General features: G+C 38.7%; 1 protein-coding gene across 5 annotated transcripts in view; it reads left to right on the forward strand.

Moving 5' to 3' along the window:
• The window catches only part of RFX3 (regulatory factor X3), a 340737-nt gene that overhangs the window by 198076 nt on the left and 129739 nt on the right, over positions 1-12922 (forward strand). For all 5 annotated transcript variants that reach the window (XM_062208334.1, XM_062208338.1, XM_062208333.1 and 2 more), the window contains one exon: positions 61-158. In XM_062208334.1, coding sequence (XP_062064318.1) covers positions 61-158 — 98 coding nt within the window. The remainder of the gene's footprint in view (positions 1-60; positions 159-12922) is intronic.

A 12922-nucleotide genomic window follows, 5' to 3' on the forward strand; every position in this document is an offset into this window, starting at 1 on the left:
AATCTAGTGCTGTATATTCTCATATTTCCTTCTCATCAAGTCCTAATATTTGTTTTGCAGGTACAGCAGGTACAGACTGTGCAGCAGGTACAACATGTTTATCCAGCTCAGGTGCAGTATGTGGAAGGAAGTGATACTGTCTATACCAATGGAGCAATGTAAGTTTATATGTGGGGCTCTTTTTAATCCATGGATCAAAGAGAAACAGTATACTTTTCAACACATCCTAGTATTCCCAACCTGTTTCCTTGTTTTCACGCTATTCTTTATAAGCAGAACACAGTTATTGAAGTTAAACTCATGTTTAGTGCCTTGTCTATGTTTATTAAGACCATGTGCTCATTTTCCTCCCAATTAAGCCTAATAGGAGATTAAATATTAAAATTGCTATCCCTTTGATAGTTTTCCCAAGATTCAGAAAAACATCATTAATGATTTCTGTATTTTAATGCTACCTTATTAAACCTATGCTTTTTATGTAAAGTGAATTTGTGAGTGTATGTCTTTGGAAATTAATATAAAAATCATAATTAGGAGTTTGGGGATTTTTTTCCCCACATTTATTAAATAAATCCATCTACATGAAACTGCATGGTATTCAAAAGTCTTATTTCTGTCTCTGAACTTACCCCACCAAATGATTTCCTTTGCGTCAGTAGTCATGTAAATTTGTAAACAAACTGGGATTTTCAGGCAATTTGGAATAAGACTCAAGATCCTATCTTACATAAAGGGACTAGGAATCATTGCAAGTCATTAGGATTGTTTTCAACTTGGGATTTTATTTGCAACCTGTTGACTTTCTGGATTAACCTGAAATGAATTCACATCCTCTGCCTCTTCTGTTCACTTCCCTTCAGTGTTGGCGTACCCCATGGTGATAACCTCTGCTTTCTTTTATTCGTAATGTATCTCCAGTGATTTCATTGATACCCATGATATCAAACTAAGCTGCATGAGGGCAGGAATTCGGTAGAATTCCACCACCACCACCGCAATAGCTCTGACATTGGAAGAATGTGTGATACATCAAATTTAATTGTTATCTATTATTATTTTAAGTGAAAACTTAGAATCTTGTATTACCTCTGTATCAGTTTTATAATTGTAGTCTGGGCACTCAAATGCGAACCCCTTACTGTTCTTTCCAGGGAGGTAGAAGATAATCTCACAGTTCCTGAGCTGTTGTGAGGATTTGAGGGACTATATTTAAACATGTAATACAGGGCCTGGTGCATGATAGATGGCACAAAGCTGAAAGATTTCCGTGGAACCCAGCTCTTGTCTATTTTCTTATCACTTTTGGTTACTGAATCTTTCCGTGTCACCTGCGTTACTTACAAAATAAAATCCAACGTTTTCAGTTGGCATTGTTTCCTTTCCTACTTCTGTAGTTTCACTGTCTACCTGTTCCAGACATAACCAACTTTGTGTCTTTCCTCCCAGATAATCCTCCTTCATGCCCCCTCTGTTTTGGGATCTGTTTTCTGTGCTGCAGTAGCATTCCCTGCCTCATCTCCTTTTCCCCCTGCCTCCCACCCCCACTCTATGTGGTTTGGATAGACTGACACACCATTCCCTACTTTGTGATGTGGACTCCACTCAGCTCCTCTGCTTATCCTTCCTTTGTCAAAGAGGAATTATACCATGTATTTTCCTCCCAGCCTTATCCTATGAGAAGCATGTTTATGTTTCCCATACTAGGAAGAACTCTCCATGAATGGGAACTTGTCATTTTACTTCATTTACTTTTATTAGGTTATAGACACAAAATAAAAAGTCAGTAAATTTCTGTTACTCCAGTGAGTCTATAACTCTTCACATATTTTAGTCACACTGTGAATATTTTTTTTTTACCTGTTCGTTGTATAGCACCAGGACTTCCTAGAGTCTTATTTTGTAATCTATATCATAAACCCAAAATACTGTTGGCATTTATAGCAAGTAAAAGAAAATGCCTGCCATTTGGACCTGTAGCCTATCAGGAAAAATAAATGGTTTTCTGGACACTGCTGGAGGTCACCAGGTTGTCATTTCATCTTTGCCTGTGATGCCTAGTGATGGTTACCTCCAGGGGGAATCTGAGAACAGGAGTCTTTTCTATACAGGCTGCATAGACAGAAGAAGGTGGCAAAGGAAAAGGGCAGTTGGAGTGGGTATTGAGGGAGTTAGCTGTACTGTTGCTGTCACAGTCATTCCTCATTTTGTACACATCCAAGGTGGGCTGGAGAGATTAGACTCTGCTATTTAGAAATGTGTGAATTTGGGCTGTACTGTTTTATCTGTAAAATGGAGAGGATTAGCTTATCAAAAAGTGCTTTTTATGCACCTGAGGAATATTTAGCACCTAATAGACTTTAATTGTTGCTGTAATTGTATGTGTTTTAGTTATTTGTTTGCATGTTTCTCTCCCACTGCTAATTCTCAGTCTGCGATTTTAAACCACCCCATCCCTGATTTAGGGTGTTCCACATAATAGGTAAATGTAATTAAATAAATTCATTCGCTCATAAAATCTCAGAAAGATAACGTCTCAAGTTGATTCTTTAAGAGGGGCCATTTATGTGCAGAAATGATTCAAAGTAAATATCTGTTACCAGCATATATTTTCTGTGGCTCACTGCTTTTGTTGGTCAGATAACAACTAATGAGATCTTTCATAAGTTCATTTGCCAGAAGTCCAATTAGTTTTGTTCTGATGTGTGGACCCAGATTGCATCCTTCAGTTCTAGCCAATTGTTTCACATATGTGCACCCTTGGTCACAAGGGAAAAGGTGCAGGCACATCTTTTAAAACTTCTCATTACTATCATAGTTTTTTACAAAAAGTTTCTGTAGGATCACTTTTTCATATTTAATAAGGAATTATCATTTTGTTGTCATGAATTATACACAAAATTTTGATTGCTAGAGATCTATAGTATTTTTCCTACATAGATTGAAAAAAAAACATTTTGTTTCAACTTAGGCTATTTTGATCTTTATAATTTTGTGGTGTTGACATTTGACTGTAATTTTGTCTCTCATATTCATTTTAGGATCTCTGTGCTCCTTTTTTTGCTATTCTTCCATGTGTGTTAGGAAAGAATATATTTTATATTCTACTGTACTGAATTAATAGCTATCTAGTGGTTGATCCCTGACCTCGATCATAGTCAGAGTCCCACTTCTGTGGGATATAATAAACACTGTTTGCTATTGATACTCCCAGAAGACAGAGCCTCTGATCTCCATTGTGGTCTTTCAGGCACTCAACCCCTGGCATTCCAGCCTGTGCATGCTCAAAGAACACCAACTCACTGGTGCCCTTGTCACCGGCATCCTCATGTTGGTTGTGTAGCCATGATGCGTGGGGTCTCACTCTAGGGCTGATGACAGCCCTCACGGATGTGTGTCATCACTTATGAAAGTGTGTAATCATCGTAATCTGATGATACTAAAGTGTTTACCTGGTTCTCACTGTGAATAGGAACAATTACTGCCAGCCTAACAGTCACAACACTGGGAGTTAGTAAGCATATATTTCAGTTGAATGACTGAGACTGCTTTACAATGCTGAGAGGTGGAGAATAGTTTCGCTCAGGGGGTAGGCAACTTAATTCATTTTTACTTCACTTGGTTTTATCCTTGCTGCCGTAGGAACCCAAACTATACCATTGATGAGTTTCTTTGCATTAGTTTTTCCAAGGACATTTTCCCAAAGGTTACATTATTGCATATCCATTTTAACAGATTCTTACATTTTATAATCTGTAGTCATTCAGAAGACAGTAGCTAACCAAGGTGAAAAACATTGTAGACGGAGACTATTTCAGTTAAAACTTCTTGTTGTAGCTAGGAAACCAAAGTTTTAAAAAATAAAGTTATTTTTTCTTGCCCTCTCCTACTTTTTTAAGTCACACTTCCCCCTTGCACCTATGCTAGTCAAAGTGGAAACAAAGCGTGATGCTATATTATGGCCAGATTAAGAAGTCTGTATTTAGATTTTTTTTTCTGTAAAACACTCTTTGAAACCTACCCACTGTTTAGAGAAGATCCATGTTTTCAAATGCAGAAATGTTCATTGTGTGGATATCTGTTGTCAAAAATTCGGACAGCCTTCTTCCAGTCTTCCTGTTTAAGTTATAGATTTCCCATCAGCTATATACAGCATGACCTAAACTGTGTTTCAGAAAGTGTTAGTCTTCATGAAAGAGCTCTGGGGTGAGACAAACAGAGGGACCCTACTTGACTGCTGTCCTCTCTAGCGCTCTCAATCCTATTAACATTTTGAAGGTACTGAGAAGTCCCATAAGAAAGAGGCCCAGATTTCTAAAAAAGTGAGCCACAGAACTATTTTGTCTGAATAATAGGTAGTAACATCACATGGTACACTTGGGGAGGTGGTACAATCATATATTAATGTTAAGTAGTTACTCAAAATCCCTATGTGTATGTGGATGTGTCTCACGTTTTTTGTCATCTCTTGAACATCATGTAGTTTAGCACTTTTTCTTTTTTTTTTCTTTTTTTTTCTTTTTTAACTTTTATTTAATGAATAGAAATTTCCAGTGTACAGCTTATGGATTACAATGGCTTCCCCCTCCCATAACTTCCCTCCCACCCGCAACCCTCCCCTCTCCCGCTCCCTCTCCCCTTCCATTTGCATCAAGATTCATTTTCAATTCTATTTATATACAGAAGATCAATTTAGTATAAAGATTTCAACAGTTTGCACCCACATAGAAACACAAAGTGAAACATACTGTTTGAGTACTAGTTATAGCATTAAATCACAATGTACAGCACATTAAGGACAGAGATCCCACATGAGGAGCAAGTGCACAGTGGCTCCTGTTGTTGACCCAACAAATTGACACTCTAGTTTATGGCGCCAGGAACCATCCTAGGCTGTCGTCATGAGTTGCCAAGGATATGGAAGCCTTCCAAGTTTGCCGACTCTGATCATATTTAGACAAGGTCATAAAAGACGGAGTGAGGATAGTAACCAATGATCCTAAGAGTGGCATTTACCAGGTTTGAACAATTATACAGCATTAAGTGGGGAAGAGGACCATCAGTACACACATGTTGGGAGTAGAGCCATTGGTGGTAGAGTAGAGGTTATGATTACAAAGGAATGAGGCCCAAGTGCACTAGACAGGGCCTAGAACAAAGGACAGAGTCATTATTAGAGGAGCTAAGAAAGGTGCTGTCTAAGCTACAATTAAGTTTTCTGATTGAGAGGCAAATAGAACCTGAGAGAAGGGGCTTGATAATAATCTGGTGGGCTTTAGGCCTTGTAAATTCAGAGGCCCAGACCTACCTATCTCTTCACATGGGGTATATCCTAAGGGAGGTGTGAACCTCCTAGGGGAAGGCACTCTGTTGACTTTCATTACTTGGCTGGCCTGGGAGGAGAGCTGGCCAGGTAAAGGCAGGGGGCATCTCTAACAAGAAATTTACAGTTCTGCCTGCAATGTTGCTGACCCTACTTGACCAACCCCTCAGCTGCAGTGGTCACTTTGGAAGTTGGGCTGAGTGAAGGGCTTTTCAGCTTAGAGCCAGTAAGATCTGTGGCTCTGACCTGGGCATCCTTCGACTCCAGGGCAGGTCCATTTCCAGTGATCCAACTCTTGGCAAAGCTGCCAGGGCTCTTCACAAGCTGACTTCTGCTGAAGCCCAGGCTTACCACATTGAAAACCACTGCAGTGGACTGGCCTGTTGGGTCTCCTTGAGGGCAGATCACTGTTCAGATCAGAAAGTTTTAAAGTGAGAATATAATTTTCCTCATGGGCATTGTCTACCTTAGAAAAACTACTACAGAACATGCCTGTGACTATAGACTTGTAGTTCAGGCCACCGAAGATTAGAGATGGGACACGGGCACTCCCTTGACTTGCATCCTCTGGTCTGCTTTAACACAAACCAGGAGGAAAAGAAAGCTAGGCATCAGAAGCAATGGGTGGCAGGCCTATTACTGGCTGATCTGTACAGTTTAGCACTTTTTCTAAAATCATCCAATTGTTTTTCTCATACCCTTTAATTGATTAATTAGGACCCTTAAAAGGAATACATTTCAGGCTCTTTTTTTTCCCCCTCTCTTTCAGTGAAATACTAAGTTACTATATTTGCAGGTAAATTTTGCTTTTTTGCTATCATTCAAATGCTATTTGCTTAGAAGAAATGGTTATATGGAATTTCAGAAATTGAAGTAGAGGGTTTGCTTCGTTCATTTGTAATTCACTAATCTACACACACGAACTGGGGTAAAAGTGGTTTATGAATCCGCTTGTGATTTGGGTTTCAGCAGATGTGTTACTGGTTTCACAGGAAGACCTTTTGGAGAAAGAACTGTCTTTGGCAGTGAGCATGAAGTTAGAGTGGGGTCTGTTCTGTTAGTCCCATCAGACACCCCCTTTCTCCAAAAGTGGAAGACTTTTAAATGTAACTTCTCAGAATGTCAAATATGGGAAAGTTTGTGGAGATTAATTATTATAGCCCTTCTATTTTGTATATGAACCTTCTGTGGCCCAGAAGGGAGTAATAATTTGCCCAGCTAGTTAGATTCTATAGTTATTTTCTGACTCTGAAAGCATGTTCCTTTCCACGATCTGCTGATACCAGCCTTTTGATCCTGAGTTATTTGGGGGATAAAGGATGACCAGTTACCAAAAAAGCAGAACAATAATATTGTTAATAAATATTATACATAATGATGTCATATTATTATGTATGCCATTACTGATAGTTATTAAACTTATCTTATTTTTATGAATCTTTTTTCATGTTATTTTAAAATCCCGTTTTATACTTTTATAATTAAATTTTTCATGTGAAAATAGAAATTCGTCAGCTATTCATAAAATATGTAGAGAAGTTCATATTTAATACTTTCACTATCCAATGTCTTTGCTCAAGAACTTTCAAGAGAGTCATTATTTGAATGCCTATCCATATATCTTTTTATTATTATCCATTATAGAACTAAATCGTTCCATATGAAGGGCAATTTGTCACTTTCATGTTCAATATATTTTACAATTATACTTAAAAGAGTTTAAACACCTGATTTTCCTTCTCCCCTTCTCTTTTTTTTGAGAAATGAGAAAATGAAAGAAATCTATACATCCCAGTTTAGGTTTAGAACCAGGTTGTGCTATTATTAGTTCTCTTAAATGCACTTTAGAAAGCCATATACAAGTATCATTTCTCTCTCTGACTAGTTGCAAAATTCCAGGCAAATAAGAACATACTTGCACCTGGATTTCCTTATCTTTAGACTGGAGATTAATAGTTCAAACCATTACTTAATAACCAGTTCAGAGTCTGGAAGTAATGAGTGGGAAGTAGAATAATTTACATTGTCTGAAAAAGTATTCACTTTTAGTATAATTGTGCTTATAAAATTGTCAAAGTAAAGCTTAATAAACATTTCTGCTGGAAGAAAGATTTGAAAGCAAGAGTGAGAAATCTTTGTTGAGGGTATGAATTTTGAAAGTTTGAGAGTCAAGGATTGTGCCTCAAAAAGAGACTAAAGTACCCTCGCTATATTAAAATCTAAGGCTGATCACAGAGTTTGAGCTTTGTAAAGAACAGAAGGTTCTAGAGAGAACAGTACCCACAAATCTTAGTATGGTCCTCAGCAGAACTCAGAGTACATAGACTTGTCTCTCAGGGAACGTTCCAAATTGTCTGCAGATTAGTGTGCCTTGTTCTGCTTGTGCCCTGGACTGTGCACCCTTGTTGGCCTCAAAAACACATATACCCTGTTTTCATCTATTTTAAAAAATCCCACTTGACAAAATCCATCTCTAACAAGTGCCTTTTCTCTTTTCCTCTTCATATTAAAACCTCTCAGGATTGATTGCACGTTCTTCAGCCTCTTCCAAGCTGGCTCTCTCCTCCACATAACAGTGAAATTGCTCTTACAAAGGTCATTAGTGGCCTTTGGTTGTAAATCTGTTGGACATCTTTCTAGATTAAATTGACTTAATCTCTAGCAGTCAGCTACTCTATCACTATCTCCCCCCCACCCAGAATCTATATTCTGTTTTCTTCCTAACTTTATTGATTCCTCCTCAGCTTTATTATTGGTCAAGTAAGTGTTCTGTGGCCGAAGGTCCAGAATCATTCATGTATGTGTTTCGCTAACATTCTCCAACAGAAGCAGCATTTTTTTCACCTTGCTGATGACTCTCTGTCCTCCTGTTGACTATCTATAACTTGTCTACCATTTATCTTTCTCCCAGTAAAATATAAGCTTCATGTGAGCAGAGGCTTTGTTTATTTGCTCCCCGTTCTGTAATGTCTGGTACAGTGGCACATGATAGGCACTCATTCTGTGTTTGTTAAATGAAGTAATGACAGGTGCAACATGAGCAGTTAATGGCAAATTTAAGTACACAGGAAGAATGAATGAAACTGAATCAAAATTTGCAGATGTGGCATTCACATGCCTTTTAAATTTGTTTTGATGTGTTTTGCTGTTCCTAATGGAAAGCTGTTGGATAAATTTGTCAGTGACTCTGGATCAAATCTTTTACACTGCCATTTCTATCAAAGTTGATTTAGATGCATATTCATTTCTCAGGCTTTTATCAGGGAAAGGGCCCCCTCTATGGACTTATTATGTGTTCTTTTTGTTATGCTTCAAAACCATAATAGCAGTGGAAATTTTGGTAATTTCATGGGATGCTACCAATAAATATGAAATTTCTTTCGTCAGCGCAAATAGTGAAGGATTTAGCAATTCTGAAGCAACACTTTTTTCCTTTCATTCCTACAAAAATTGGACTTCACATTTTCAGTATCCTGTAGTACAGTGGTTCTCCAGATGTGTTCTCCACACCGGTGGCACCAGAAACTTGTTCAAATTGCCAGCTTTTGGTGCCCAACCTGTTTCTGCTACATGAGGAATTTTGGAGAGGGGCCCCACTCTCTATGTTTTAATAAGTATTCCAAGTGATTTGATGAGCATTGCATAGAAATATACAAAGTAAACAAGCAGATATACTTAAATAATAATCATAGGATGATACAATTAAAGTTGCATTTCCAATGCTGTGTACATTAGCCACCTGTGTAGTAATGGAAATACTACATGTGAAAAAGAAAATTCAGTGATTTCAGGAAGTCTTACTGGCTTTTAACATTCATTCTTGTATTGCTTCCCTAGTAGGCATGGCAACAGCTTAATAAGTGCTTTTATTTTTTACTTATTGTTACATGTTGAAATTAGCATAAATAAGTCTGTCTTATAGATTAAATGAAGGCAAATGTTTTATTAGTGATATTCATTAGTATTTATTCCTTTATGTTTAATCTACTTTTATGTCTTTTTTAAAAAATTATTTATTTATATAAAGGGAACAGATTCCATGTATTTCATATATACAGTTTTAAGAACATAATGATACTTCCTACCCTTTTTCCCTCCCATCCATTCTCCTTCCTTCTTCCTTCCTTATTGTTTTTAAATTTTTGCAATGACATACTTTTTTTTTTTAAGATTTATTTATTTGAAAGGTAGAGTAATCGAGAGAGAGAAAGAGAGAGAGAGATCTTACATCTGCTGGTTCACTCCACAAGTGGCCACAGTGTCTGGGTATACGCAGGTCCAAAGCCAAGAGCCAGGAGCTTCTTCCTGGTCTCCCATGTGGGTGCAGGGGCCCAAGCACTTGGGTCATTTTCCACTGCTTTCCCAGGTCACTAGCAGAGAGCTGGTTCAGAAGTGGAACAGCTGGGAATTGAATTGGTGCCCATATGGGTGCTAGTGCTGCAGGTGTCATCTTTAACCACTGCACCGCAATGCCCGCCCCACAATGACATGCCTTCAGGGTACTGTATTAGCATGAGCTTAATCCTCCACTAAATCAGGAACACAACAAGTAGTACTGTTTTCCTTTATCATCTTCTACCAAATGGATATGTCAGCTCTCTGGTATATCTTCCACTTACAATCTGAGTTTTGAGTATTGAAAACAAGATCTGTTTCAAAATTCATACAAATAGTGGATGCTGGCCAGCAAGAGATTGGATACCATGTGAATGCGATGTGTTGAATATTTCAACTATTGCAGTTACTTCTGTGTAGGGCTTTGGTGACCCACATGCTAACTTCCTAATGGCAAGCTGTTTTGTAGCCATCCCAAACAGTAGGGATTCGTCTTGGCTCCTGATCCTACTGCCATTAGAAATTGGGTTTGGCTCCCACAACACACCACTTTTCCCATTGCTTTGTGCCACTGGCACATGGTTATGGCAAGTACATGTAATTATTTGAGCCTTGAATTGACTCCCCCAGGCCTATGTACAGGGAGGTTGGGAAAGCCGGTATCTGGCCTTTGGGGCGGGTAAATTCAAGTGTGATTTGCTTCCTACCAACATTCCCAGGCTGAGCAATTGCACAGAGGAAGGGAATTCAGATGCAGTGAATCAGAAATCCTCACCAGTGTCGCCACTATAGTGACCTAACGACTATTTTTTTTAAAAGATTTATTGATTCATTTGAAAGATCAAGTTACAGACAGAGACAGAGAGACAGAGACAGAGGAAGAGAGAGATTCCATCCCCTGGTTCAATTCCCAAATGCTCAGATGTTCACTCCCCATGTGGTTTTTGGGCTAGGAACTCCATCCGGATCTCCCACATGGGCAAACATCTGTTGCTACCTTCCCAGGCACATTCGCAGGGAGCTGGAGTGCCAGCAGAGCAGCCAGGACTCTAATTGGTGCCCGTATGGGATGTCAGCATGCAGGCAGTGGCTTAACCTGCTGTGCCACAATGCCATTTCTGACGTAATGATTTAAAAAAAAAAAAAAGATTTATTTATTTAAGAGGCAGAGTTAAAGACAGAGAGAGGGAGAGACAGAGATAGAGCTCTTTCATCTGTAGATTCATTCCCCAAATGGTTTCAATGGCCAGAGCTGGGCCAATCTGAAGCCAGGAGCCAGGAGCTTCTTCGGGTCTCACATGTAGGTGCCGAGGCCCAAGCACTGCTTTCCCAGGCCATCAGCAGGGAGCTGGATTGGAAGTAGAGCAACCAGGACTTGAGCCCGCGCTGCCGCTCTTGGATGCTTAACCTGCTACGCACAGCACCAGCCCCCTAATGATTCTTTATATGATTAAAATGAATAAGAAATCTAGACAGGAATATAGAAATTGATAGAGGTCTTTCTGGCCATACATCTTGGAGCTTAAGGTCGTTTATTAAGTATGGAGTGTATTAGCAATCCCTTTAATTAAAGAATCTTAAATCCTATGTGGGTAGTGACTGTATCAGTTTTGTTCAATAACAGATACATACATCTTATACAATATGTTGCCTGAAACATACCTCAAAGTTCTCTGTTGACTGGCTGAATCAATTATTCATTGGGTGTCTGACGAATCCTCTGGAGCCCTGAAGTTCTAAGGTGGGTGAAGGTACACAAGTTGGGTTGTTTCATCTGGAGTGTAGTCCCCTTTTATGTATTTGATATTTTGAGATTAGTACTTAATTTAATTGGAAAAGATTTATGCCACCACTAGACATAAGAAGTAATTTTAAAAATGAGTAATGAGGAGAAAAGTATACTCAACTTTATTCTTTTTGCTATTGGAATCCTGGCTGAAAAATTTTTCATGTATAGTTGGTAGACATGTCCTTTAGAAAGGATCTTAAGTTAGTAAGAAATTTTCTGAGTAAAAGGAATTTCTACTGTTCTCCAAAAACCAAAGAGTACTTTCTCCTTCTGTTCCTTAGAAGTAGAAACAAAAGTTGAGGACCAGTTTCCACCCTATTACAAAATATATTCCCCTTTTCCTCATTTGTGAAAGTTTTCTAAGAAAATCTTTAATTTGCCATTTCTCTTTAAATCTAATTTATTTGACTAACAGTAGAAGCATTAAAAAAGCAGAAAAAGCACTGGACTGGGAGATACCCAGTGTTAGTTCCAGTCTTCCTTTATCACTTTACCATCGATATTATCATCAGAACCATTGACCCTACCTCTCCAAGTCTTACTGTCTCTATTTGTGAAGTGGAATAAAAAGTTCCTAACCTGTGTGATTCACTGTGTGTAGATTAAATTAGTATGTTCCCTGTCTCTAAAAAGCCATTCTCTCCAGTTCCCAAATGCCCCTCATGCTTTCAAATGTTTCAGAAGTGTTTTAAAAGTTGTCCATTCAGTTGCTTATTGGTTATTTTCCTTAGTCTAGTCTAATCAGCCATACATTGCTTTCACTGCCCAAGAATATCCTCCTCTCAATATATCTAACAAGGAGATTCTAAGATCTTCTTTATGACCCACTCCAGGCATGGGTCCTGTTGGCTGCTTCCATTTCTCATGTTATCCCATCACCTGTCTGGCTTCAGGCCTTTGTTCAAGTTGCTTCCCTGTCTAACACATTCCTCTGTCTTCCCCTACGAATGTTCCCCCTTACCACTATCCCAGCCTAAAACAAAATCTAAACTTCTTGCTATAGTCCATGACAATGGCATTCAGGCTTTAAAGACTGCATCCACAAAAATCTTTTTCTACACTTTATACCTAAATATATGCATGATACATGTGTGTGTGTGTGTGTGTGATAGAAACTGAAGTGTGCGTATGTTTATAAATGTTAGAGCGGACAGGGTTGTGACACAGTGTTAAACCACTGAGTGCAATGCCTGTATCCCATATTGGAGTGCTGAGAGGAGTCCCACTTCTCAGTCCCTGCTGCCCCGCTTCCTATCCAACACCTTGTGCCTGGGAAACCAGTGGATGATAGTGTAACTACTTGAGCCCCTGCCACCCTCAAGGGAGACAAGGTTAGAGATCCAGGCTCCTGGCTTCAGCCTGGTGGAGTCCTGGATTTTGTGGCCATTTGAAACAAATGATACAAACAAAATGTATGTGCTGGAAAAAAAAGTTTCTAAAAATAATTCCTGTTTTTACCAGGTGTTCTGATGTTTTCT

This window comes from Lepus europaeus, chromosome 12 (genome assembly GCF_033115175.1).
Source record: "Lepus europaeus isolate LE1 chromosome 12, mLepTim1.pri, whole genome shotgun sequence".
NCBI lineage: Eukaryota > Metazoa > Chordata > Mammalia > Lagomorpha > Leporidae > Lepus > Lepus europaeus.